General features: G+C 37.0%; 1 protein-coding gene across 1 annotated transcript in view; it reads right to left on the bottom strand.

Annotated features, from left to right (window-relative positions):
- SDK2 (sidekick cell adhesion molecule 2) overlaps positions 1-24,136 on the bottom strand; it is a 1,526,639-nt gene that overhangs the window by 643,511 nt on the left and 858,992 nt on the right. The window contains exons 15-16 of the mRNA XM_044085131.1: positions 20,173-20,313; positions 17,698-17,879 (exon numbers count right to left, since the gene is read on the bottom strand). Of these exons, the coding sequence (XP_043941066.1) occupies positions 17,698-17,879; positions 20,173-20,313 (323 nt within the window). The remainder of the gene's footprint in view (positions 1-17,697; positions 17,880-20,172; positions 20,314-24,136) is intronic.

The raw sequence follows: 24,136 nt of genomic DNA on the forward strand, positions 1-24,136 counted from the left end.
CTACCATAAGCACAGTATACGTGCCATGATGGCAGATGGGCTCTAGTAGGATTCATAAAGCTATCAAAACCTGTGCATAAGCTTGTCCCTTTGACAGAAGGTATGGTCATGCAGGTGCAGACTCCAGATGCATAAATAACAAATAACATACTCAGTCAGACATCCACACTGATGTGTTGCTTAGTGTATTGTGGATGAGCATAAGCACCAGAATTTCAAAGAATTGTAAATAATGAAAGCTATAAGCAGCACTGCAGTGTGGACATGGACTAAACTAAGCCCTACACTTTGTGCGTGCATGTGTGTGTGTGTGTTTGTGTGTGTGTGTGTGTGTGTGTGTGTGTGTGTGTGCGCGCGCGCGCGCACAGACGTGTGTATAGGTCACATATATCAGTCTGTAGTAGCAGCAGTGTGCTGACTTTTCTGTTTAGACATACACAGTGCATCATATTGATAGCTTCACCACCATCTTCTCATATTTCCACATGCAATACTCTAACCAGGTTTCCCAGCAGCAACCCTTCATTGACTGTCACTCTCAGGGAGCGTACTTCCATGTTATTAACATAACTCCTGCCATGCCATAATTTCTCAGTTAAACAGTCTGTCTTCCTCCATAGTTATGGACAGATGACAGTGACATGCCACAGAATGGTGTCAGCATGCTCTCTCTGTATTTTACATTTCTCCACAGCCTTCCCACCATATTTCTCTATAGATACCTGTTGCATAGTTGGACATAACAGTATTAGAAACTCTGAGTGTGTGTGTGTGTGTGTGTGTGTGTGTGTGTGTGTGTGTGTGTGTGTGTGTGTGTGTGTGTGTGTGTGTGCTTATGTATACATCTGTTCAGTATGTGATTCGCACTTTGTCAGACATTTGTGCAGGGTGAACCACAGCTGCATTATGCCTTCAGGAATCATACTCTACTCAGAAACATGTACCATGCCTGCTGCACCCAACCCCTTTAGAAAACTGGGCACTATGTTTTTAAATACTGCAGTCCACCAGAGTAAATTACTCACAGCATTCTGCAGACAAACAATTCTGAAAAAATGTAAAGGCTGTTGTCAATTTTTCATGCACATATGGTGTATGAATGCAATTAAACTATGATCAAACCAAATGCTACACTTCTTCCTTATCTTGGTTAATTTGAGAAAAAGGCAGGATAAATGTAAAAATTCATTCCAAAGGGAAAAATAAACAGGGGAAAAAGGACTCATACATTTCAAAATGTGCAACATTAAATATAAACCTTACAGAAATGAAATGAATACCTGTTTACTCCACACTGAACTAATTGCACCAGTGTTGCACTAGTTTACACAAATATTAGGGCATCTTATTACATGTCATGCAGATTTAACTTTCTAGCACAACTGTCACTATCAAAACAAAAGACAAGTTATACTAGAATGAGAGAGAGTGTGATATCCTAATAATACACATATAAACCACTGATTATGCATTTTACACGTAGCATTACAGACATGCATAAATGGGCATGCCTTTGTTGAAGGCTGGGCATCGAGCTGGCACCTCGGCACCGTAAAAATCTACTGCTAATCATTAGCAGACCGGAGTTCCGCTGTGGCGACCCCTAACAGGGAAAAGCCGAAAGAAGAACAACTACAACTACAGTAACTTGATTTATGTGTTCATAGGTTCATAGCTGTATACTGTGATAATGAATACTGGGGCTTTCTTAAGCCTAGCCATGCATCCGAAATATCTGATATATTCTGGTACCCTTTATAGTGTAAGCAGGGGCTTGGGAAATTAAACAATTACAAGCTGCCTGTGTCCATTAGAAACATAAGTGCCAAACCAAGGGTGAATTTCCATTCCCCATGAAGTTGTGCATCTTGCATTTAAATTAGGTTGGGGAAAAACTCTGCTTCACATTGGTGGGCAGCTATTTCACAGAAGGTATAGTTTCTGGGATACACACCTGTCTCTCCAGTAGGTCTTATTTATATAACAGGCATGGTTTAAGTCTTTAGAATAAGTAATTGCAGTGCTGTTTGTTTTGCGGATATGCAGGAAGTCCATCAGAGTGGGGTCTCATGATGTCTTGCATGCAAGCATAGATCTCCCCTAAACAGTGTAAAGGAGACAGAATACATGGATAGGGCACTGAGGCAATCTGCATGGGACATGGTATTTATGCCCTGTATTCTTTTAGGTTGGAAACTCAGTGCATGTTCCAATTGTTGGATGTGACTGACTAAGTACATACTAAATGGGGCATGGTACTCAATGACAGGCTGCGGTGGTGGTGCTGCGGTAGCATTGTCGCCTCACAGTAAGAGGTTGTCCTGTTCGATTCTCAGCTAAAGTGTCTTCTGCGTGGGGACATGCATGAATGGGCATACCTTCGTTGAAGGTTGTGCTTCAGGCCTGGCAAGCCGGTATGTAAAAATCTACTGCCAATCATTAGCGGACCGGAGTTCAGCTGTGGCGACCCCTAACCGGGAAAAGCCGAAAGATACAACAACTCAATGACAGGTTGTATGAGTGCAGAATATAGTGGAACAATGACCTCATTGGACCTATATGCCATATCTTTGTTTATAAATTTACTGTCTGCATGTGCCCCCAAATCCCTGACCATTAAAAATAGAGGTAATCCAGAAAGCTTCAGCCAGGTCTGGTATCTCTCCTGTGACCAAGAGGGTGACTGGACTAACAAGAAAAAGTATAAAGGAGTAGTCCAGATAAAAATCACTTTATCTAGCAGATCTGGAAGACTCTTTCTCTTGGATGCCCTACTTGTGGGTGGAATAAAGATGCCTTGTTGAAGTTTTAAGTAGTTTATTCATTTAAGTAGATGGATGGATGAATATTCTTGTTCTAATGCTACATCATCACTAAATAAAATATCTAATTTATCTTAAATAAATTAAGGCTTCTGACTTGTGTCTGACCTTTTGATATATAATCCCATATTCCAGCCTCTCTGACTGGAAAAAAAAAGTTTCTCTGGAGAGTATTATTTATTAATTTCTATACGAAAGTTGTATTTCCCAGCTGCAGAAATGTGAAATAATTTTTAAATCTAGCATGGCTTTTAAATGTTCATCCTTACAGCACTTGTAAGCAAGAAGTACACCATCCTTGAATAGTTTATAATAAAGCAAATGTAACTTTATTTTAACCAGTCACTTCAAATAAATTTTACAACAGTGATTGTTGAAGAATTTATGTCTCAGTGTCCTGACTGCTGAAAGCATAGACAGCTGTGCGATATGCGATATTCCATGTAATATGTAATCAGGCTTTTATAGAAAGGCAGCATTATCACTTGATGCCTTGAAGATGTACTTCTATTTAACTTTGGGCTTCTGTAGAAACATTTAACAGACGATTTCACATCTATTTAATGATGCCCTTCACCTTTACTGCAAATATAGCCTGATTAATTCCATTTCAACTGAAATTAAAATAAAATTAAGTGGAAAATATTCACTAGAAAACAACAATCAATAATACCCCAATATAGTAAAATCTTTCTAGGTGGAGACATTTACCTAATCCTGGCCCCACCTATCAATACCAACATCAAGACAATTCCTTTCCACACAGTACTCTAACTCCTCAATGGTCACCCCACCTCCAGCCCAGTAATCTAACTTTTGCTGCCATAAATTTTAGAAGCATAAGAAATACTGAACTACATCCTGGATTACCCAGCACAAGGCTAATATTCTAGCTATATCTGAAATTTGGCTTAAACCCAGCATAAATGACTCCAAAATTACACCCCATCTATAAAATTATCCATAATGACTGTATAAAGAGACATGCTGGTGGTATTGCTTTAATATTTCTCAACATCTACCACATTTCCCCTTACAGCAAATCTATGCCAAAATTCAGTTCAGCAGAGATTCTTATTACTGTCTTGAAAATAAACAAATACAAACAAATACGTATTACTATCCTTCACATCCCTCCTTGCAATGATACAGCTACACTAGAAGATATTCTACATTGGGTATTCATATCATTTACGCAAGTAAAAAGTACAACTAAGTGAAATTATTAACAACTGGTTGGACATAGCCTCTAACTCCCTTACATCTATCATGAAGGATTCACACAACTAATTAATAATGTCCCTACATCATAGCAACACATCATTCTCCTTATCAGACTGAATCCTAGTATCACACCCTAGTTAATTCACCACCACAGATACAATGTCAGACTCTGTCTCTCAGTGACCATTTCCCAATCTATACAACCAGACATCTCACACATCCACTTAAACAGCATGTTTTGAAAACAACAGGCAACCTGTTCAAAAATATTCTTTACTACCTTATCATCTATTAGCCAGAGCATCCTAAAAATCCTCCCTTTAGGATGGTGCTGTAAATGAATTCAATACAACTTTCCTAAACATCCTAAATAGCTTTGCACTTCCTAGAAAGAAGAGACTAAAAACAAATAATTCAATTTGGCTATCCAAAAAGAAAACAATGCTAATGCAGGAAAGAAAAAAAGCACAGAAAAAATAGAAAATACATAAAACACTACAATATATCAAAAACTTCAGACTGCTCTACAACCATACTAAAAACAAAGAAATGAGACTAAAAACTATACCATAATAACGTTCAGAAAAATAGTAAACACAACCCTAAAAAAGTCTGGTCAGTCATTAAAGAAATCTTACATTTTGGCCCAAAATTCAATGCTTGGCCCTTTCCCAGTAACTCACAACTCCAATAGAATTCAATTCTTACTTCATAGATAGTAGAGTGTCCCTAACCAAGGATTCCCCAGCATCTAATTCTAACCCTGCCCAACAGCCACATGGCTCCACATCCACTTTCACCTTCAAACCTGTGTCCACATCCCATATAAAACTACTTTTAAACAAACTCATATCAGGCTCTACTTCAGTTGATGACCTTCCAAGTGAATACCTTAAAACAGCTAACAACAGAATTGCCTGTCTTGTCGTGTCGCAATCATTATAAATAGATCAATCCAGAAATCTCAAGTTCCTGCTCTCTGGAAAAAAAACACACATTATCCCTCTACACAAAGGAGGAAATTGAACAGGCATCACTAACTTTAGACCTACAGCAATCTTATTCCCCCTCTCCAAAATACTGTATTCAAAAACAATTGTTAAACTATCTCCTGCAGGAAAAACTCCTATCCCCACACAACATGGCTTCCAGCCCCCCACACAGTACTAACACTGCCCTTCTAAGCTTCACAGATACTGTCAATAAAGCTAGAGATAACAGAAAACTAGTCTCCATATTTCTATACTTTTCTAAAGCCTTTGACACAGTTTGTCACAGCAAACTTCTTCAATTATCCTGACTAGGTCCGTCTCAGCCCACCCTTCTATGGTTCAAAATCTACTTGTTCAATATGTATCAGTCAGTAAAATGGAACCCTACCCCCATTCTTCTCAGTCCCCACCAGTGTACCATAAGGCTCTATCCTTGGACCCCTCCTCTTTAACATTCTCACCAACACCCTCCATACATCCACACAACAGTTCTCCCTAATACAATATTCAGATGACTCTACACTTGTATGCACATCAGACAACCAAATATTACTCAGGAAGCTTTAACAGCCACTAAAACATGGCTCACAACGGCTCACAACTCTTGCTCACCCCCAACCTCCAAAAAAAACACTTCTTTCTTTCCCCAAATCACTCTCTCATGAAAAAATAAAATATGAAATCCTTTCTCTTAATACAACAGCTGAAGTCATTTCTCATAGCAAATTATTAGGGATGATAGTAGATGATAATCTTAAATTTGACCTGCATATACAAAATTGCATTAAGAATTCACCAAAAACTAGGGATGCTTTACAGGGCCAAAAATTCTCATCAGTGCAACTAAAACTACACTTACCACTACTTACCAGCTCCCCTCAATACTTTATGGCACTCCCATCCTTACTAACCTCCAGGCATCACAAAAAGGGAAAACATGAGCAATGCTAAAATAAAGTGACTACATTTGTATCAAATACCCCATTCAGTGCCAACCACTGTATAACACTAGAAAGCCTAAACTGGTTAGATCATCCCCATCGACTAACAGATACACAGCTTCTTAAAACCTATAAAATTATCCAGCATGCATATGCTTGTCTAACACTGAATACTATTCTACACAACAATGTTTCCACTTAGTCATTACTGTCAAATGACCAAAATCTTCTCTCTGTTCACAAGCCTATCAAATCTGCTGGGCATGGTCTGTACTCATACCATTTTGTTAAGGCCAAGAACTCCTTTCCTATGTCCACAAGATCAATACACTACCAACAGTTCTTTAAAACCATTCTGAATGACTTCCTAGCCAAAAATCTGGCTCAGTCTTGCTCAGTCTTGCTTAACCCCAACATAAACTATATCATTGAATATGGAGTGCCTTCTGTGTGGAGTCTGCATATCCTCCCCGCGGTTGGATGGGCGTTTGAAAGACATGCGTAAATGGGCATGCCTTCATTGAAGATTGGACGTCGAGCTGGCACCTCGGCGTTCGTAAAAATCTACTGCCAATCATTAGTGGACCAGAGTTCTGCTGTGGCGACCCCTAACTGGGAAAAGCCGAAAGACAAACAACAACTGAATATGAACAAGTTACTATTCATACCTTATAACTCTTTACTATCCATTCTTTACTCACTTCCTAACTTCAATCAACTTCTCTCTCTCTCTCTAAATATGCCATAATGCAGTTTTTTCCACTCACTTCACATTGCAGTTCCTGTTCTTATTATACTAACTTACCTTTAATTTTCCTAAACTGGAGAAAATTTCTCTAAATATTAAATTATTATCATATGTTTAACCGATGTGTTTATGTTGTCTTACTTGGTATAATTATTTAAACTGTAGATGTTTTTGTATTATTTTTGAAGCTTGGAAAATTACTGTGCTTAAAATAATTCTGTAATACTTTGGAGCTTTTCTCCCTAGGCCTCCACTGAAAATGGTCACCTACCCCATCAGACTTTCCCAGTAATCAAATGTCAACAAATAAATAAATAAATAGAAATTTAACATTGGTAATTTCTGTCTTAGAAGAATTTTATGAGATAGCACCTCTGATCTTTGTACTTGATATTGCATGAATCTTGCAATACTTAAAGGTGGATACTAAAGGTGAGCCAGGTTTCATTAACCATAATGATGTTTTTGACTATATGTCAGAGATTATGCACTAAAACTCCAAATATTTATAATTTAGATGTCTAGCATTAATGATAGCAATAAACACAGAATTATTATGCCTAGTTGTTAGTTAAAGACCTATTGGAGAACTTCTGAAAAAGATTTCAACATTTATTTTAATTTAGACTAAAAGAAAAACAGATTTATTGGCTTGAATTTGTCCATAACAGACTTGAAAAGGAAAAAAAAAAGTCATGGGCATTCAAACTCCCATATAGCTGAAAAACCTGATGTCCCTAAGGGGTCATTTGCATATATCCCATGTTGCCTGTAATACAATAGGTTTTAAGGAATCACACAGTGGAAAATCTAGCTTGGTTGTTGTTTTTCTTTTAAGTTTTTACTGATTGTTTTTTTCTGTGTGACCTTGTTACTCATTGTTTTAGTTTGTTAGTACGGATATTTTGCAGACACCCTAATGTTTATGGAAATCAGCTGGGTATGGCAACCCTGTGTTTCCAAACATTAGCCAAACAGCCCACTTATGCTGTTCTGACAAGGCCATAATAAGGTTGAAGCATGCATGTCTTCAACTACTGGTGTTTATTTTTATTGGCCTGAATTTGTCCACAACAGGTTTAACAAAGAAAAAACTCATGGCATTTAGAAAGTACAGTTGTGTACACTTACCATAAATGTAGATGTTTGAGTGTATTCACTGTTGCATCATCACCTGTGGGTTATGCCTGCTGTGGTAGCCCTCACTGACCTGAATAAAAGAGTCAATGTTTTTCGGCGTCGGCTGCTGTCACTTGCTGCCTGATGTCAGGTCGTCAGTGCTATAAAGGAAGGCAGGCAACACCATTACATCAGTTTTTCTTGCCCTAACCAGTCAGAGTCCCAAGTAAGTAAGGTAAAGTGGTCCTGGTTGCTAAAAGCCACCATTAGAAACTTATGTCTCCCTAAAGAAAGAAAATATAAGGGGGAAGAAGGGTGGGAAACCAGAACTGCAACAGTGAATACACTCAAACACCTACATTTATGGTAAGTGTACACAACTGTACTATGTTCTTTGTGTTTCACTGTTGCAGTCATCACCTGTGGGAGGATTCCCAAAGCTGAGGAGAGGGGTGGTAGGATTAGTAAGAGACCTGGAAATGGGAAGCATGCCCTGCAGAACTGCAGAGGCAAATCCTGCCCTAGCCTTAGAAAATAGAGGTAGGTGGTAATGCTTGGTAAAGGTGCAGACAGTAGTCCAGATGGCAGCTTCCCGGATGTCCCTGGTGGGAACTCCTCTGAAGAATTCTGTGGAAGTGGAGGCTGCCCTAGTGGAATGGGTTTGAAGAGACTTGGGGGGAGGTTTCCCATGCAATCTGTAGCAGAAATGGATACAGTGTGATATCCATTTGGAAATGGGATTACCTTCTGCCCATGGGGCAAAGCTGACAAGTAGTTGGTCTGTTTTCCCTGAAGGGTTTAGTACAGTCCAGATAGTATCTGAGCTGTCTGTGCACATCTAGTGATTGCAGAATTCTTTCCCCCTTGAGTGATTTGTAAAAATATTTTTCTGTGGAGCTGCCATTCATGGGGGTCCAGTAAGTTTCTGCTTAAGTGGTCTGCCAGGGTGTTGTTGATCCCTGGTAGGTGTTGGGCTATCAGATGTAGTCCCATGGAAGAGGCTGTCAGCCAGAGGTTCATGGCTAGCCTGCACAGAGGGTAAGATTGGGTCCCTCCCTGATTGTTGATGTACCACATTACTGTGGTATTGTCTGTTTTGATAAGGTGAACCTCTGCCTTGAGATGGGGCTTGAAGGCTGTCAGAGCCTTTTGTACTGCCATCATTAACTTCTGGATGATGTGTAAGGGAAGGTGCTGTGCATTCCAAAGACCTTGGGTGTACCTGCCTTCTACGTGAGCACCCCAAACTATGTCTGAGGCGTTAGTGGTAATGGTCTGCCCAGTTGGGAAGAGGGTGAAGGAAAGACCCTTGTTCTGGGCACAGGCCCTTGCCCACCAGAGAATCTTGGCCCTTATACAGGGGATCAGAGGGAGAGAAGTCTGTAGAGGCTGAGAGTGCTGATGCCAAAGGTTCTTTAGGTACCACTGAAGTTTTCTCATGTGAAGCCTGGCCAGAGGAATTAGAAGGATGCAAGATGCCATGTACCTCCTTGCTTGCAGGAACTTCCTTGCAGTGAGGTGACTTCTGGAAGCGAGCTGGTTAAAATAGAGAGGCAGGAAGCTCTGTTTTTCTGGGGATAGGAAGGACATTTGGGATGCTGTGTCCAGCAGTGATCCCAAGAAAATGATCTTCCTGGAGGGTGTTTGCTTTGACTTTGGGGACCACCAGGAAGGTGTTCAGACTGGATAGATCCAGGATGGGGTGCAAAGTGCCTTCTTTTCTAGGAATAAAGAATAGTCTGGAATAAAAGCCTTTGCCTGTTTAATCTGTGGGGACAGGTTCTACTGCCCCTTGGATATGATAATTTGGACTTGTTTCAATGCCTCTGCCCACTGATTTGGAGGTAAGTCTGGGTACCCTCTTAGAGTTGGGAGTTTGTTAAAGGAGAATTTGTATCCCTGAAAAATTATCTTTGAGACCCATTGGTGCTTTGTTACAGAAACCCAATTTTCTTTGCAGAGGGAGAGCCTTCCTCCTAGTTTTTGGTGAGTGAAAAGAGGGCAGAGGGGGGAGAGGGAGTCATTGAGAGTTTTTGCCATAGAGGGATGGCTTAGGACTCCCTGCCTTTGGAGTGGAAGTGGTTCACTCTTTGGCTGTCTGCTGTCCCTGGGATAGGAGTCTGGGTGGTCTGTCCCTGTAGGGCTTACCTTGCCCCTGTCTGCTAGGTGCAGGAAAGGACAAGTGTTTTGAGGGACAATTTCTGCTGAACCTAGGAGGTTGTACTTGAAGGAAATATTTTACTGTCTGCATAGATTTTGCTTTGTCTTCCGTCTTTTTAAGCACCTCTTCTGCTTTTACTCCAAACAAGCGGTCCTTATCCAAGGATGCATCAAGTAGTTTAGATTTGACATGATCAGGGAGAGGTTGTTTCTTCAACCATGCATGTCTCCTAATGACAGATCCTGACACTGCTGCCCTGGTTGAGGCTTCTAGGCACCACAGCCATAGTGTAATGAGTGTTTAGCCACTTGGACAAGTAGAGTGCAGTAAATCTGCTAACTCTTTCAAATTGGCACAGTCAGGAAAGGTTGAAATCTTTTGTTTTAATAGTTCCAAAGTGTATTATTGATATTTTAACATATGGAACTGACAGTTGAGTGCTCTGATAGCTAAGGTTGCAGAGGTGTATACTTTTTTACCCATCTGTCCAGAGCTCTGGAGTCCTTGTCAGAAGGAGTAGGATTCTTTGCAGAACTAGCCTTAGCTCCTTTTGGTACCTGTGTAATGACCTCCAGTTCTGCAGCAGGATTTTTGTACAGGTATTTGTGAGAATCCGATACTGTGTAATACCTGTCAGGTTTTCTTGGAGCAGGTGGGAGGGCATCAGGAGTTAAGCTGGATTCATGGAAGACATCATCAACCACCTCTAAGATTGGTGGGATGACCAAGGGATTGTGCTGGGGCAGGTCTAGAAACTCTCTTAGTCTTTTCTTAGACTGAGGGAAGTCCTGGGATTCCCAGTGGAAATGCTCCCTGAGGGTGTGAAGGGTTTCCCAAAAGGAAAGATCTTCTGGTATGGAGACAGAAATAATGGATTTTTCTGCATCTGAATCCTCATAATCAGTCAGAGGTTGTTGTTCCTCTTCAAAATCTGAATAATCAGACTCCTCAGAATCTTGTTCTGTCAGTATTTCAGGAGAAAGGTCTCTTTTCCTTTTAGAAGTTGTGGCTTGACTACCCTTGATAAGGGTGATAAGATCCTCCACCATTTTAAGCATTTAAGATTGGGGTGGTGGAGCAGGAGTAAAATGGTGGCTAGAGGTAGCTTTCCTAGGAGTGACTTGCTTCTAGGCCTAAGACTATCCATCGGTCTGAGAGAAAAGGTAGTCGGAGGAGAAGACGTCAGTTTTTGTCTAGATTTGGTAGTGCGAAAAACCTCCTTGCCTACATCTCGGCTCCGGACCCAACCAAGGTAGAGAAAACCAAAGGCTCAGAAGATGAAGATTTCTATGGCACACCGGACTCTGAAAGGGTATCAGTAGAGGCCTGCAAAGGTATCAAATCAGGCATCAGAGGCTGCAAAGGCACCTCACTGAATTCCAGAGAACTGACGACCTGCTTAGTGGTAGAAATGTCAGAAGCCTTAGCCTTGTGTGGTCTGTCTCTATCTTTAGCCTTACATGTTTTAGGAATGTCTACGGATTGTTGTCTGATGGATGCCATTTCGAATGCAAAGATGGAAGATGAAAATACCTGGCTATAATAAGAGCTCTATGATGAATTTTTCTTGTATTAAAGAGGACATAGAACTGGCAATGGGGGACATCGTGGTCTGGGCCTAAACAAGTGACGCAGTATGAATGGATGTCTTGGTGTGGTATTTGCTTTTCACAGGTGGGACAATTGTTACATTTTTCAGACAGTGGTTAGTGCAAGAAAAAAGGATCCCCAATGGGGTACTTAGCTTTAGATGTTTTCAGCTGTAATTCAAACTCTGGTAGTGACCGACTGGCACACTTGTGAACTGCTTCTGCTACGGGCTCCATGGCAAGAAAGACTGATGTAATGGTGTCGGCTGCCTTCCTTTATAGACCTGATGTCAGCAGCAAGTGACAGCAACCGACGCAGAAAAACATTGACTCTGGTATTCAGGCCAGCCGAGGGCTACCACAGCAGGGATAACCCACAGGTGAAACACGAAGAACATCTGCCATATAGCTGAAACACCTGATGCCCTTAATGGGTAATTTGCATGTATCCCATGTTACCTCTAATATAAGAGTTTTTAAGGAATCACAGAGTAAAAAATCTAGCTTGGCTGGGATTTTATTTTAATTTTTACTAAGTATTATAAATGTGGAAAGGGTCAAAAGTATTGTGAAATACTGGGGCATCCTAAGACATTTTTTTATGTGGAACAGTTGATCACTTGATTAATAGTTGTGAAAAAAATGCTTTGCTTATGGAAAGACAGAGCAGGACATTGGAAATTGTGAATTAAGGTATTATAAATGTAATAAAGCAGGATATTTAGGGATGGAATGTCAATATAAAGTAACTGAAACACAACAAGAATCACTAGAAATATTAATTAAGAAAATATATTTTTACAAGGAAAAAAAGAAGAAATGATGGCATACCTGAGAAAATTTATTAAAGAAAACAATAGTACTATGAGAGAGATATAGGATACTTCATGTGTATTACATAGTACACAAGACCAGATCATGGAAATAATAGAAAAGCATGTTAGACTAACTTTTAGAGGACAGATAAAACAATCTAGTAATGAATGGAAAGTAGATCATTTTTTTCAGAAAATGATAATACAAATTTGGGAAAAATGATTAAAGTGGAAGAACTGGAAATATTTTGAAAAGTGTTAATTTGGAATCTTTGGTAGTTCTGGATGGATTAGAATATAGAATATATAAAAATATGACAACAGCACAAAAATGTTTCTAAATGTGTTAAATGAATGGCTAAGTAAAGGATTCCAATAGAAAGAGTTATTCAGTGATATAATTAAATTTCTATGGAAAAAATGTGATAAATGTAAGATACAGAATGGAAGACCTATAGTTCTAATAAGATTATTATTATTATTATTATTATAAGATTTTTATAAAAAAATTACAAAATAAAAATGGAAGAAAAAATAGGTACGATTATAAATGAGAATACAGACACACACACACACACACACACACACTCACACACACACACACACACACACACATTATATATATATATATATATATATATATATATATATATAGATATATATATATATATATATATATATATATATATATATATATATATATATATATATATATATATATATATATATAAAGAGAGATATGGTAGAAAATGTAAAAAATGCAAGCATTGTTAATAATAATTACATAATTAGTAGATGATGTTTTATATAGAAAAATTCAAGTGAAATTAATGGTGGGTGACGTAAGTAAAGCTTTTGATTCAATTCAAAATAATATATTATGGAGAATATTTGATGTTTATAAATAATAAGATAAAATGTTTATATTATAGCTTATAAGTTAAATATAGTCAATGTCTTAGCAAGAAGAAATTGTGCTTGAAAAGGTATAAAGCAAGGTTGTCCATTGAATAATATACTTTTTGTGTTAGTAATGAATGTGATCTCTACAGATTAATAGAGAAATGGGGAATATGAGATATATATAACAAATGAGTAAACATACAGATTATGTTAACTTATGCTGATGATATTATTCTTGTTACAAAAAAGAGGAAGGGAATGATTAATGTAATAAATTATTTACAAGAATTTATACAAATGATAGTTTTTTTCTATAAATAAAGAGAAAAGTCAAGGATTAAGTTATGAATGTATGTTAGGAGGTATTAAATTTAATACGACAAGTATAAATGTACTTGAAATAATTTTCAGAAAAAAGGAAAATACGAGCTTGATATGGGAAGGGAAATTAGGGGTTATGAAAAATACATGTTTGTTTAGGAAGTCATTTAGATTATATTTCTGAGGAAAAATACATTTGATTAATTAGATTTTACTTGCTAGAAGTGCATATTTAGCAAGTATGTTTAGCATCCCATTAATATATGAAATGGTAGTTAATAATATTATTTTCTTGTTTATTTGGGGATCAACATTAAACCCAGCAAAAAGTTATATTTTATACATAAAAGAGGAAAAAGGTGGTTTGGGTTTGATAACTCCAATAATGTATATAGCTTCTTAAACTTGTACAGAGTATTAAAAAGTTTAAAGGACAATGACAATTCATTACTGACGAGGATTTTAAAATTTAACTATAAAATGGAATGGTTGAATTTTTTTTTAATTTTAAGAGCAGGAGATTATTCTGTAATGATGAAACAAATAATTATCAAGATAAAATTTTACTTTAGAAAATAAAAATTACTGAGATTGAATATGAGAGAAAACTATGGAATGATAATATTATGGATAAATATTGTATATATCCATGGAAAGAAATGTGTACAGAAAAAAGGACTGTAGTTAAATCCAGAATGAAAAGATGTAGGAATATGTGGGAGTGTCAGGACTTCTCATGAATATTAATGATACAAAAATTAACAGTAAAAGGGAACATGCCTTACGGAAGCCAAACAACAGAAATTGCATATATTGTAGTCAACTTGAAACTAGTGAACATGTTTCTTTAGGATGCAAAAAGGTTAAATTATTATGGAAAAAGATAATAGACTTGAAATATGTAGAAGGTTATACAGATATAAATATTCTTAATATGGACAAAATGAATATGGAAACTAAAAGGACAGAACTAAAATTTATGTTAATAGGATTGATAGAAAATGTTTTGTATAAAATGGCTGACATGAAATCAAAGAATAAACAAAACTGTGTTAAATGAAAAATGGGATTTAGCAAAGATGTTAAAAGATATGATTTTGGCTATGGAAAGTAGAGTAGATTTTTGTAAAAACCGTGGATATTGTAAATAAAGTAATTCGGGTATCTCTCTCTCTCTCTCTCTATATATATATATATATATATATGGTTTCACTTCATATTGCCGAAATGTTGAAATATCGAATTTCAGCATTTCGAGAGTATAAAGATAAAACCATCACAACACCCAACACCGACACTTCACAATCACGAAACCACATCGAACACATAGCATACAACACACAACACACAAACCATAACACACACACCACAAAACAATTAAATACAACAAAACACCACACAGAGACACACTTACAATACACAAATGCAGGGGGGGGCAAGCCCCCCTGCACCCGCCACATCCCCCTACTTATATATGCTAACTTCGAGATCGCACAGTTAAAAAATAAAAATCACACACAGCCAACAAGCACACTCACGCACACTCACTCACCTTAAACTGCAAACACCATCCCAGCCAAACACTTCCGTATGATAACGTAAATGCATAAGCGCAAATTCGACATAGTCCTATTCGCGCTTATGCACTTTTGTTATTTTGAAGTTTCGGCTTCATGGACATGAATTGTTGAAATTCTATATTTCAGCAATTCGTGATTATGAAGTGAAACCATATATATATATATATATATATATATATATATATAAATAGAGAGAGAGAGAGATAGCTATATATATATATATATATATATATATATATATATATATATATATATATATATATATAGGCTCACTACATAATCTCGAAATGTTGGAATATCGAATTCCAAAATCTCGAGACTTTATAGCCGAAACCTCTAAATACCGAAAGACCAGATGCGTGAAATTCAAAATCCCGATGTTCTGAGATACTCAAGTAGTGCTTCTGGTGTTGTGATTTGTTGAGGGATAGGTAGAAGTTCAGGTAAGTATCCATGTGTAAGTGTGTTGGTTAAGTGCCTTAGTGTGTGTCTGTGTGTGTTGTGACTGTGATGTGTGTGTGTGTGTGTGTGTGTGTGTGTGTGTGTGTGTGTGTGTGTGTGTGTGTGTGTGTGTGTGAGGGACTGTAAAATGTGTGGGTGTGAGTTTCCTTTGTGTCTCTGTTTGTACAAACTCAGAGATAGTATATTTAAGTAGGGGGGGTGTGGAGGGTGCAAGGGAGCTTGCCCCCCTGCTTATCTGTAGTGTAGGATGATAAGTTTGATTGGGGGGTAAGTTGTGTGTATGTGTGTTGCACGTTTGGGATTTTGAATTTCGCACTTCTGGTCTTTCGACATTTAGGAGTTTCGGCTATATAGTCTCGAGATTTTGAAATTCGATATTTTAAAATTTTGAGATTATGTAGTGAACCTATATATATATATATATATATATATATATATATATATATATATATATATACATATGTATAATTGTAAATAAGTATTGTTTTAATTAAATAAAGGACCTCTACTCTTTTCAATAGGTGCCATGGGATATTTTATGTCCTCCATAGCTACCACCAACTGAAACAGATGGAACCTCAGTTTAATGTCTCATCCAAAGGATGACAGACTCTGGAGTTCAGCTTCCTCATTATGTAGCCCTATAGTGTCAGCAATCTAGCTATCTGGTGTGGGAATACAATCCACATCCTTCTGTACCAATGGCAAGTGTGTTACCTGATGCACCAGTAACACTGACCCCCAAAAACGTCTCTGTGAAGATGAATTAGTTACTCACTGGGGTGAATTTATCATTCTCTGCTTGGCTTTGTGCAGCAGCAGCTCAGCTACATAATGGGAAAGAAATATTTTAAATGTTAATACAGCTATGCTGTAAACAAATCAGTTTGTGTTTTGTAAGAGCAAAAATATTACGTATCACTATCATTGAGTTAAAGTGATGCAATTACTAGCAATAAGAAATAAACAAAATGTTGGTGAAGCTTCCTTTTCCTGTTGGTGCATACACTATAAATCAACTCCTTGTGCTGGGGTAATCAGTGCCAGGCTGCCTTCTTTATGCTGAGGACTACCCCTAGTGGTAGACCTGAAGATTGTTGGCAAGAATAAAGGAGGAAAAAAATCTTTACAGGTAAACTTTTTTTTTAATTGAGAGCAAATCGTTTGAAGGCCACTGCTGAATACCACAGGACTCACATTACCCCAAATGCAACACATCCACAGAAATCAGCAAAGGAGGAGACAAGTGTAAGCACTTTCTAGGTATTAAAAATGATGAATCTACAAAATAATCCAACAAGAGTTCATGGTCCCTTCACTTCAACAAAAGAGAAGTTTACAAAAATTTATACTGTTGAATTTGCCACTTTACTGATGGGGACCAATAAATGAATGTCCTGCTTTGAACTGTTTTGGCACTAAACTAACCACTTAAAATGCTCCTTTTTACATAGTTAACCAGGCTTATAACTAACCAGCAAGGGCAACTAAAGTGGTGAGCAGCAGTGGCATTAAATGATATGCATTTACAAGGCTTAAATCATGTGAAGCTCTGATGCTAGAGCATTACTGGAATGCCAACTTCTACAGATTTCTAGACATTTGTTTTAACATTGTTAATTGGAAAACATATTTCATATTTAGTTAACCATGTTAAGAAAAATGGTGTCAGCAAATCATAATTTTCCATTTAGTACTGAAATGTTTGTTTGGTAGTTGTGGTATTTGATCAAAGCTACATTCATTCAGTACATACTTTGTCAAACCCAGCTTGTCAGCTTATGCTTTAATCTAAGCATTGAATTTGGGAAATTGAAGTTTTTTTTCCTCCCTTAGTTGTAGCAATTTCAGAATTAATTTTAATAGTGTGGTGAACAGCAAGAGGTGTCACCTTCATGGTAGTTTGAAAATGGGTGACTTTTCATCCAGACTCAGCTAAGTGCTCTTAAATATAATTACATTTGACAAAATGAGACTCATTGAATATGGCACTGGTCAGTTGTTCTCTAATTATTTTTACCTCCTTGTAATGTCCATTCATTTACTTTTGAACTGTAAATTCCCAGGCCTGCTCCATTGTATGCTGCAACTTCAATTTCGTAATTTGTCCAAATAATCAGTTCCTCCAGTAGGAAGTTGTTGACGTCTGGGTTAGTAATGTTCTTGTATTGATAACCCACAGGCAGACCAGCAAGACAATACCTACAGGGAGAGAATAAGAATTTTATTTGATTATTTGAATTTCTGAGGTGAGAATGCTTACTGATCTAAAATACCTTTTTAGCAACAAAACTCTAAAGCTGCAAAAAGACAATGCAAACTAATAAGTTACATGATCTATAAAACAGTAACATCTCAGAGTTATACAGTAGTTTTATTAAATATAGAAAGACATGTTAAGCCTCAGAAATGTGAAGGATCAACATCATAAATTAATCAAGGCAGATTCCTTTTTTGACAACTACTGACATGTAATTATCTCATGCACTGAATAAGAGTCTTAGAGGGTAACCAAACGTAGTTTAGCTAAACCGTGTACAATGTTTCTTGTCCTTAGCTAAGTGGAAATTAGGGAACTAAATATCCAGTAAAGATACCATGTACATTCTGCTTTATCATCAGACTTGTGATCACCAGATTGCTAAATGACAAAAGGTTAGTGACCTGGCCGAAATGAGACAGAAGGAAGTGGCATAATCCCAAATATGCAATGTATTCTAAGGAACAGATGCATGCATCTATCTGAAAATGTCAGCTTTATCTTCTGTCTGTTGTACTCTCATGGACTGAGCCTCACAACAATCCACTGAGATAAGTGTTCTACTTCATCTAATCAAAGATGCTGTTAGAGTGGGGTGAAAGGGGCAGGTGCCATGGTCATAAAGTGTTAGGGTCGTGATTGTCATATCCTGATTGGACTTCAGTTCATACCAATACCAGTAATTCATTTACAATCAGAACTGCAGCATTGGAACACTCAGTGTGTGGCATAAAATGTAGCAGCTGTTTGCTAAATGTTAAAAAGAGAAAAGAGCTTTTTTTTTGCTCTTCAACTTAAAGTTGAAGGGGGATGTCACATAGCACCAGGCACACGAATACCTAACAACAACTCTGCAGTTAAATAACAGTAATAGTAATAATAATAACAATAATAGTAATAATAATAATAATAATAATAATAATAATAATAATAATAATAATAATAATAATAATAATCATAATACCCATTTGGTGACCAGGTAGGCCCAATGGGCACACAGTATCTTTTCAGGGATGACCCAGAAGCAATGTCTGGTTAAGTGGCTTGCTCAATAGGCAAATGAGTGCTACAGTTCACAGTCTTAGCCCTCTGTGCCAACTGCTAAAAATTAAATAACTCAAATAATCTTGCATGTTTACACAAGTCTGTATTACCAATCTAGAAAACAGATCCTCACCAGTCACTATTTTAATTTTCCTTCATCTTTCCAGGTACTCATGTTCCATCTCACTGTTTTACACATTTAACTAGTAAGAGATGTTTCCATGCTGCTCCAATACCATATAGTCAATGGTCAGCCATTCCCTGTTCTCTTCTAGAAAGGAAATTTTAACAATGCCTTTGTGCATGTTTCTGTATTTTGTCAGGATCCTTCCAGTTTGGGCCTATGTATTATAAAATTGTTTATTCTCTTTCTGCCTGATCCTTTATTGACTATCACATCCTCTGCTAGCATTTGTAGTTGCTTTGTTTATTGCCTTGAATGGATCAATGAAAACAGAGTCAGGGTTTATCAAACTACAAGGCTTTTGGTCTTGTAAACCTGTGTGTCATAAAATAATTCTGTTCAACAGAATACAAATTTTGTTTGTATCAAACAAGTTATGTATTTCAGCAGACTATCTGTTAGTAACATTCCATATGTTATAAAAGCTCAGGAAGATACACAATGAATACATACCATGTAGTTGTAATGTATCATTACATCCACTAGAATCTGTCTCAGGGACACCAGAACAGCCCAAGGCACATCCTATCTCATTTTAATGCTTACATAATGAACTATAATGGAAAACTCTAATGAAGACAAGTGTCTACTAAACATTCTACAAATCAGGGATACTAGGCTAGTTGGGGGTATATGATGAAATCATTTGCTTCAAGTGTTGTTTTAGTCAACAACCATGTTACTAAAATTGTGTTTGAGGAATGTGTTTTCTTCAGTGGCAAATCCATCCCACAACATATGTAAGGGCTGCACAACACTAAATCTTTGCTACTAGTATAATCAACTCAAAGATCAATGCAACACTGGAATAAAGAAAAATACCTCTTTATAGTGACCAGTTCAGAGGCATCAGCAGTTTGTTGGGTTTCTTCAGCTGGCTCTCTAGGAATTGTCTGACTTGCAGTAAAGGCTGGCGGTTATAACATGTTACTAGAAACAGAGATTACTATTTTCCACTTTACTGATTGCCAGAAAGTGCTTTCTGTCCTATTGCTTGGCTATCATACCTGATGATATAACCTTTCAGGATACCATTCTGGTGATTCTCGGGGGGAGGTTGCCATTGAATCATGATGGACTGATTTGTTCGGCCACTAGCGATGACGTTCTGAGGAGGAGCACTCGGTGGTTCTTCAGGCAATGACACCCTGGTAAAAGAAAAAAAAATGTTACCCAAGAATAAAAAAATGTCTCAGAATTATACTCCACTAAGTAACTAAGTAATATGGCATACAAAATACTAAAAACAGAACATAAAACGTTTGATCTATTCATTTTATGATTTTTTTTTCTGTCCATTGCTGCTGGCCAAACTATACCCGTTTTGCAATTAGTCTACCAATTTGCCCTATGGGACAACAGCTGATCAGGGAAAGCCAACTTCCAGGCAACCTTCAGGGTTTTTTGTTTTAAGTTGAAGGCTAACCTACCACTGAATGATTGATGTGCAGGCTTGCAGATATATGGACCTGCAATGCCTTCTTTTCTAGGTGTGATATTTCTCCTCATGAAACTACAATGTAAATGTGGCTTGGGAGCACCAAGTGCACTTCCCAGTCTGTTTGCTACATGCCATGTACTTCTCTTTACAGTAAGTGCAGGCACTGTAGGGAGCCTTACCCCACAATGGGCAAAAGCCTGTGCTGGACACATATTTCTGCCCTACCTTGCCTGATTTCTCTAGAGCCCAGTGGATCTCAGATTATCTAAGTCATAGTCAGGGATTTATTCTTCTACAACATTTTGTGATACTTTTAATTTACTTATGTTTACTGATATTCTGCAGTTTTGATTTTAAAACATACAAGGTCTACATGAGTCATTCCTTGTTTTCAAAACTTTGAATAGCTCTGTTACAGTGACACTGATAACAATGGTGATATTGTTCATGATATATACAAATAATACAGATTATCTTCCTCAAACCGTGAAAAAATAAGGTGTCACCAGCACAATGCTTCCTTATGCTATCAAAGCTCCATAACCTTATTTCATCCAAACAATATACAATTGTGCACATATATGTATGTGTGTATATATATATATATATATATATATATATATATATATATATATATATATATATATATATATATATATATAGATAAATATATATATATATATATATATATATAAAATGTAAGCTCAGTTCCTCTACATGTTTTCAGATAGCTTACTTTTGTCTCCATCTCCCCTCCTCTAGTGACGGTGTTGTGACTTGCCCTCATTAGTTGGAATACAGAAATTTAAAGTATCCTTTTTCTTTTGTCCCGCAACTTCTTTTACCTCTGAACTCATTAAGATTGGTAAAATGACTAAACATATTTTCAGTAGGAGGCAGGGAGTGACAATAAGCTCCATATTGTTGCCTGCTTCAACAGCTTAACCCATTGCACAGCACTGTTTCTTTTTCCTTTATTTATTTATCCAAAGACTGCCATAAACAAAAGCCACTAATGGCCGAGAGCTATGGCACTCAGATATAAAAACAATCTGCCACCATAACCATATTTCAAAAAAAGTCACCTGTATACATTCCATCCACGTGACATTAAAGAACTGCAACATATACTTGCACCACTTGATAAATATCTCTCTCAGATTTGATCAAAATATAATGTAAATAAAAAATGAGAGTCAGAACTTTGTGGTGCTTACTCTAAAATAATGAAAAGAATGACCTTCATTAACAGAAAACAGCAAATATGTATTCTCTTCAGATTCACTGAGGCACAGTGGCTCACTTAGAGGTATTATTTCTAGAAGCAGACATTCTACAAACAGATATGAGTTAGAAATAATTTCGTGCTCTTCTCTAAAGCTGGAAGAAACCTATTATTCCATGCAGACAGACTTCCTGCATTCCCAATAATTATCTACGAAATGGTTTTGTTTCTAACTACTTATTCAATTTTCCCCTTGAACATGTTTAAGCTGCATTCTTCTGCTACCTCCCATGGTATAGTAATTTGTTTCAAAAATGACTACATCTTCCTTGTAAAATAAGTATTTTCACTCAGTCTAAAATAGACATCTGCAGTTCTACCTGCAGTTTTCTTTCTGTTTTCTGTGCCAATCTAAAAGGCTCACCAGATGCATTTTCATGAATGAATACATCTGTGAACCCACTTTTTACTTACTGTGAAATGCTAACAGAAGAAAAAAAAATACTACTTTTCAACCTTTTAACAAAGAAATAAAACAAAAATCAGAAGTAAGACTAGATTATGACAGGCAGCACAGCCTGAAGAAAATCAGAATGGAAGTCTGAACCAGAATTATTCAGGTTCAAATCTAATCAAAGACACTCACTAGGTAGCCCAAACAGATCATTGTGAAAACTGTACTGAATGTCATTTCTGTATGTTCAAAGCGAAAATCAAAAATGAAGTATAATTAACATGCTTCCTTTCAGCTACATACATACAAAGGCATGTGTCTGGAGGGTTTCTCCACAGGCCTCCTCTGAAAATTGGCTCGTTTCAATTTAGACTTTCCCGGTAAACAAATGTTAAATAAATAAATAAATATTTGCTTACATCAATACATTTTGCCAAAAATCCTTTAACTGACAAATGTGAATGAGCATAATTAATTTTTTACACCTATTAGATAATTTTAGTTACCTTTATAGTTACACCACCATCACAGAAATGCTTTCCAAGTGACTGTTCATCTGATAACTGGCTCACACTCCGTCAAGAAAAGTTACAAACAAGCATACTATGTCCTGTGTTCACACACATGAAAAAATATCTAAATACCACCTGACTGACTAGGTACAAATAAGGTTATTTTTTTCTTCCTGCATACTTAACAATACTTGAAATATAAGTTTTTGGAGCAGTGATAGGCTACAGTACCTGATGCATTAATATGTTGTACACCTGTGTCCGGCTGGATACCTGTACATGGTGGAAGTGAGGAATCTGTTGGTGGGCAATGCATCATCAAATGCATGTGGAATTAGTGGTTTGAACCACAGCATTTAATCTTTTTAGTTTTGATATTCTGAAATGTTATATGTCAGTGCGAGGGTGTATGAATATACATTCAGTTGAAAGAACAATATGTCAGGTTCACAGACAGACACACACACACACACACACACACACACACACACACACACACACACACACACACACACACACACACCTTGAGCAGTATATTTTGTAGGGGGAAAAGCACCCCTGTGTCCCCTCACCATGCAGTTTCATATATACCAACACAGTTCTGTGATTACACAACTGCATGGAAAAGGCATATTCTCAATCCCCATTATACTGCAATCTCAAACATGCAACAGCAGTGGGCTACTTTCCCATGTGGTAAGTCAAAATTCGACCACAAGTGGCCTCAATAAAAAAAAATATATATATATATATATATATATATATATATATATATACATATACATATAGATACAGTATGAAATAGTGAAGACTCCAAAGAGTGAATACAAAAAGAACATTTTAAGTCAAATCTAAAAAGATCAAAAGACAAAAACAAGACAAACAAAAAAGACATTTTTTTGTTTGCAGGGGACCAAGCAAACTGCACCCTCCCCATACCCTGCTAATGATTTATACCATCTCCAAGGTCACACAGGAATGGGGTAAGGGCAAATACCCAAACCCCACTGTACTATGATCACATACTCAAAGTAACCAACAGGAAGAAAAAAAGAAGTCTGTAAGTGACTGAGTCTTTCTTGAAGATTTTACTGAATCTATTGTCTTTGCAACCTGTTTGCAACTTGCTTATATACACATATGTGTAAATATAAGTGTATGTATATATATATATATATATATATATATATATATATATACACACACACACACACACACACACACACACACACACACACACACACACACACACACACACACACACAGAAATACACAAACACGTATGTAAACATAGTATATAATATAGTGAGAGTGAGAGTTGTAGGGGGAGCTCTCATGC

Source organism: Protopterus annectens, chromosome 10.part0 (assembly GCF_019279795.1).
Source record: "Protopterus annectens isolate FY-2018-M chromosome 10.part0, PAN1.0, whole genome shotgun sequence".
NCBI classification, from domain to species: Eukaryota; Metazoa; Chordata; order Ceratodontiformes; family Protopteridae; genus Protopterus; species Protopterus annectens.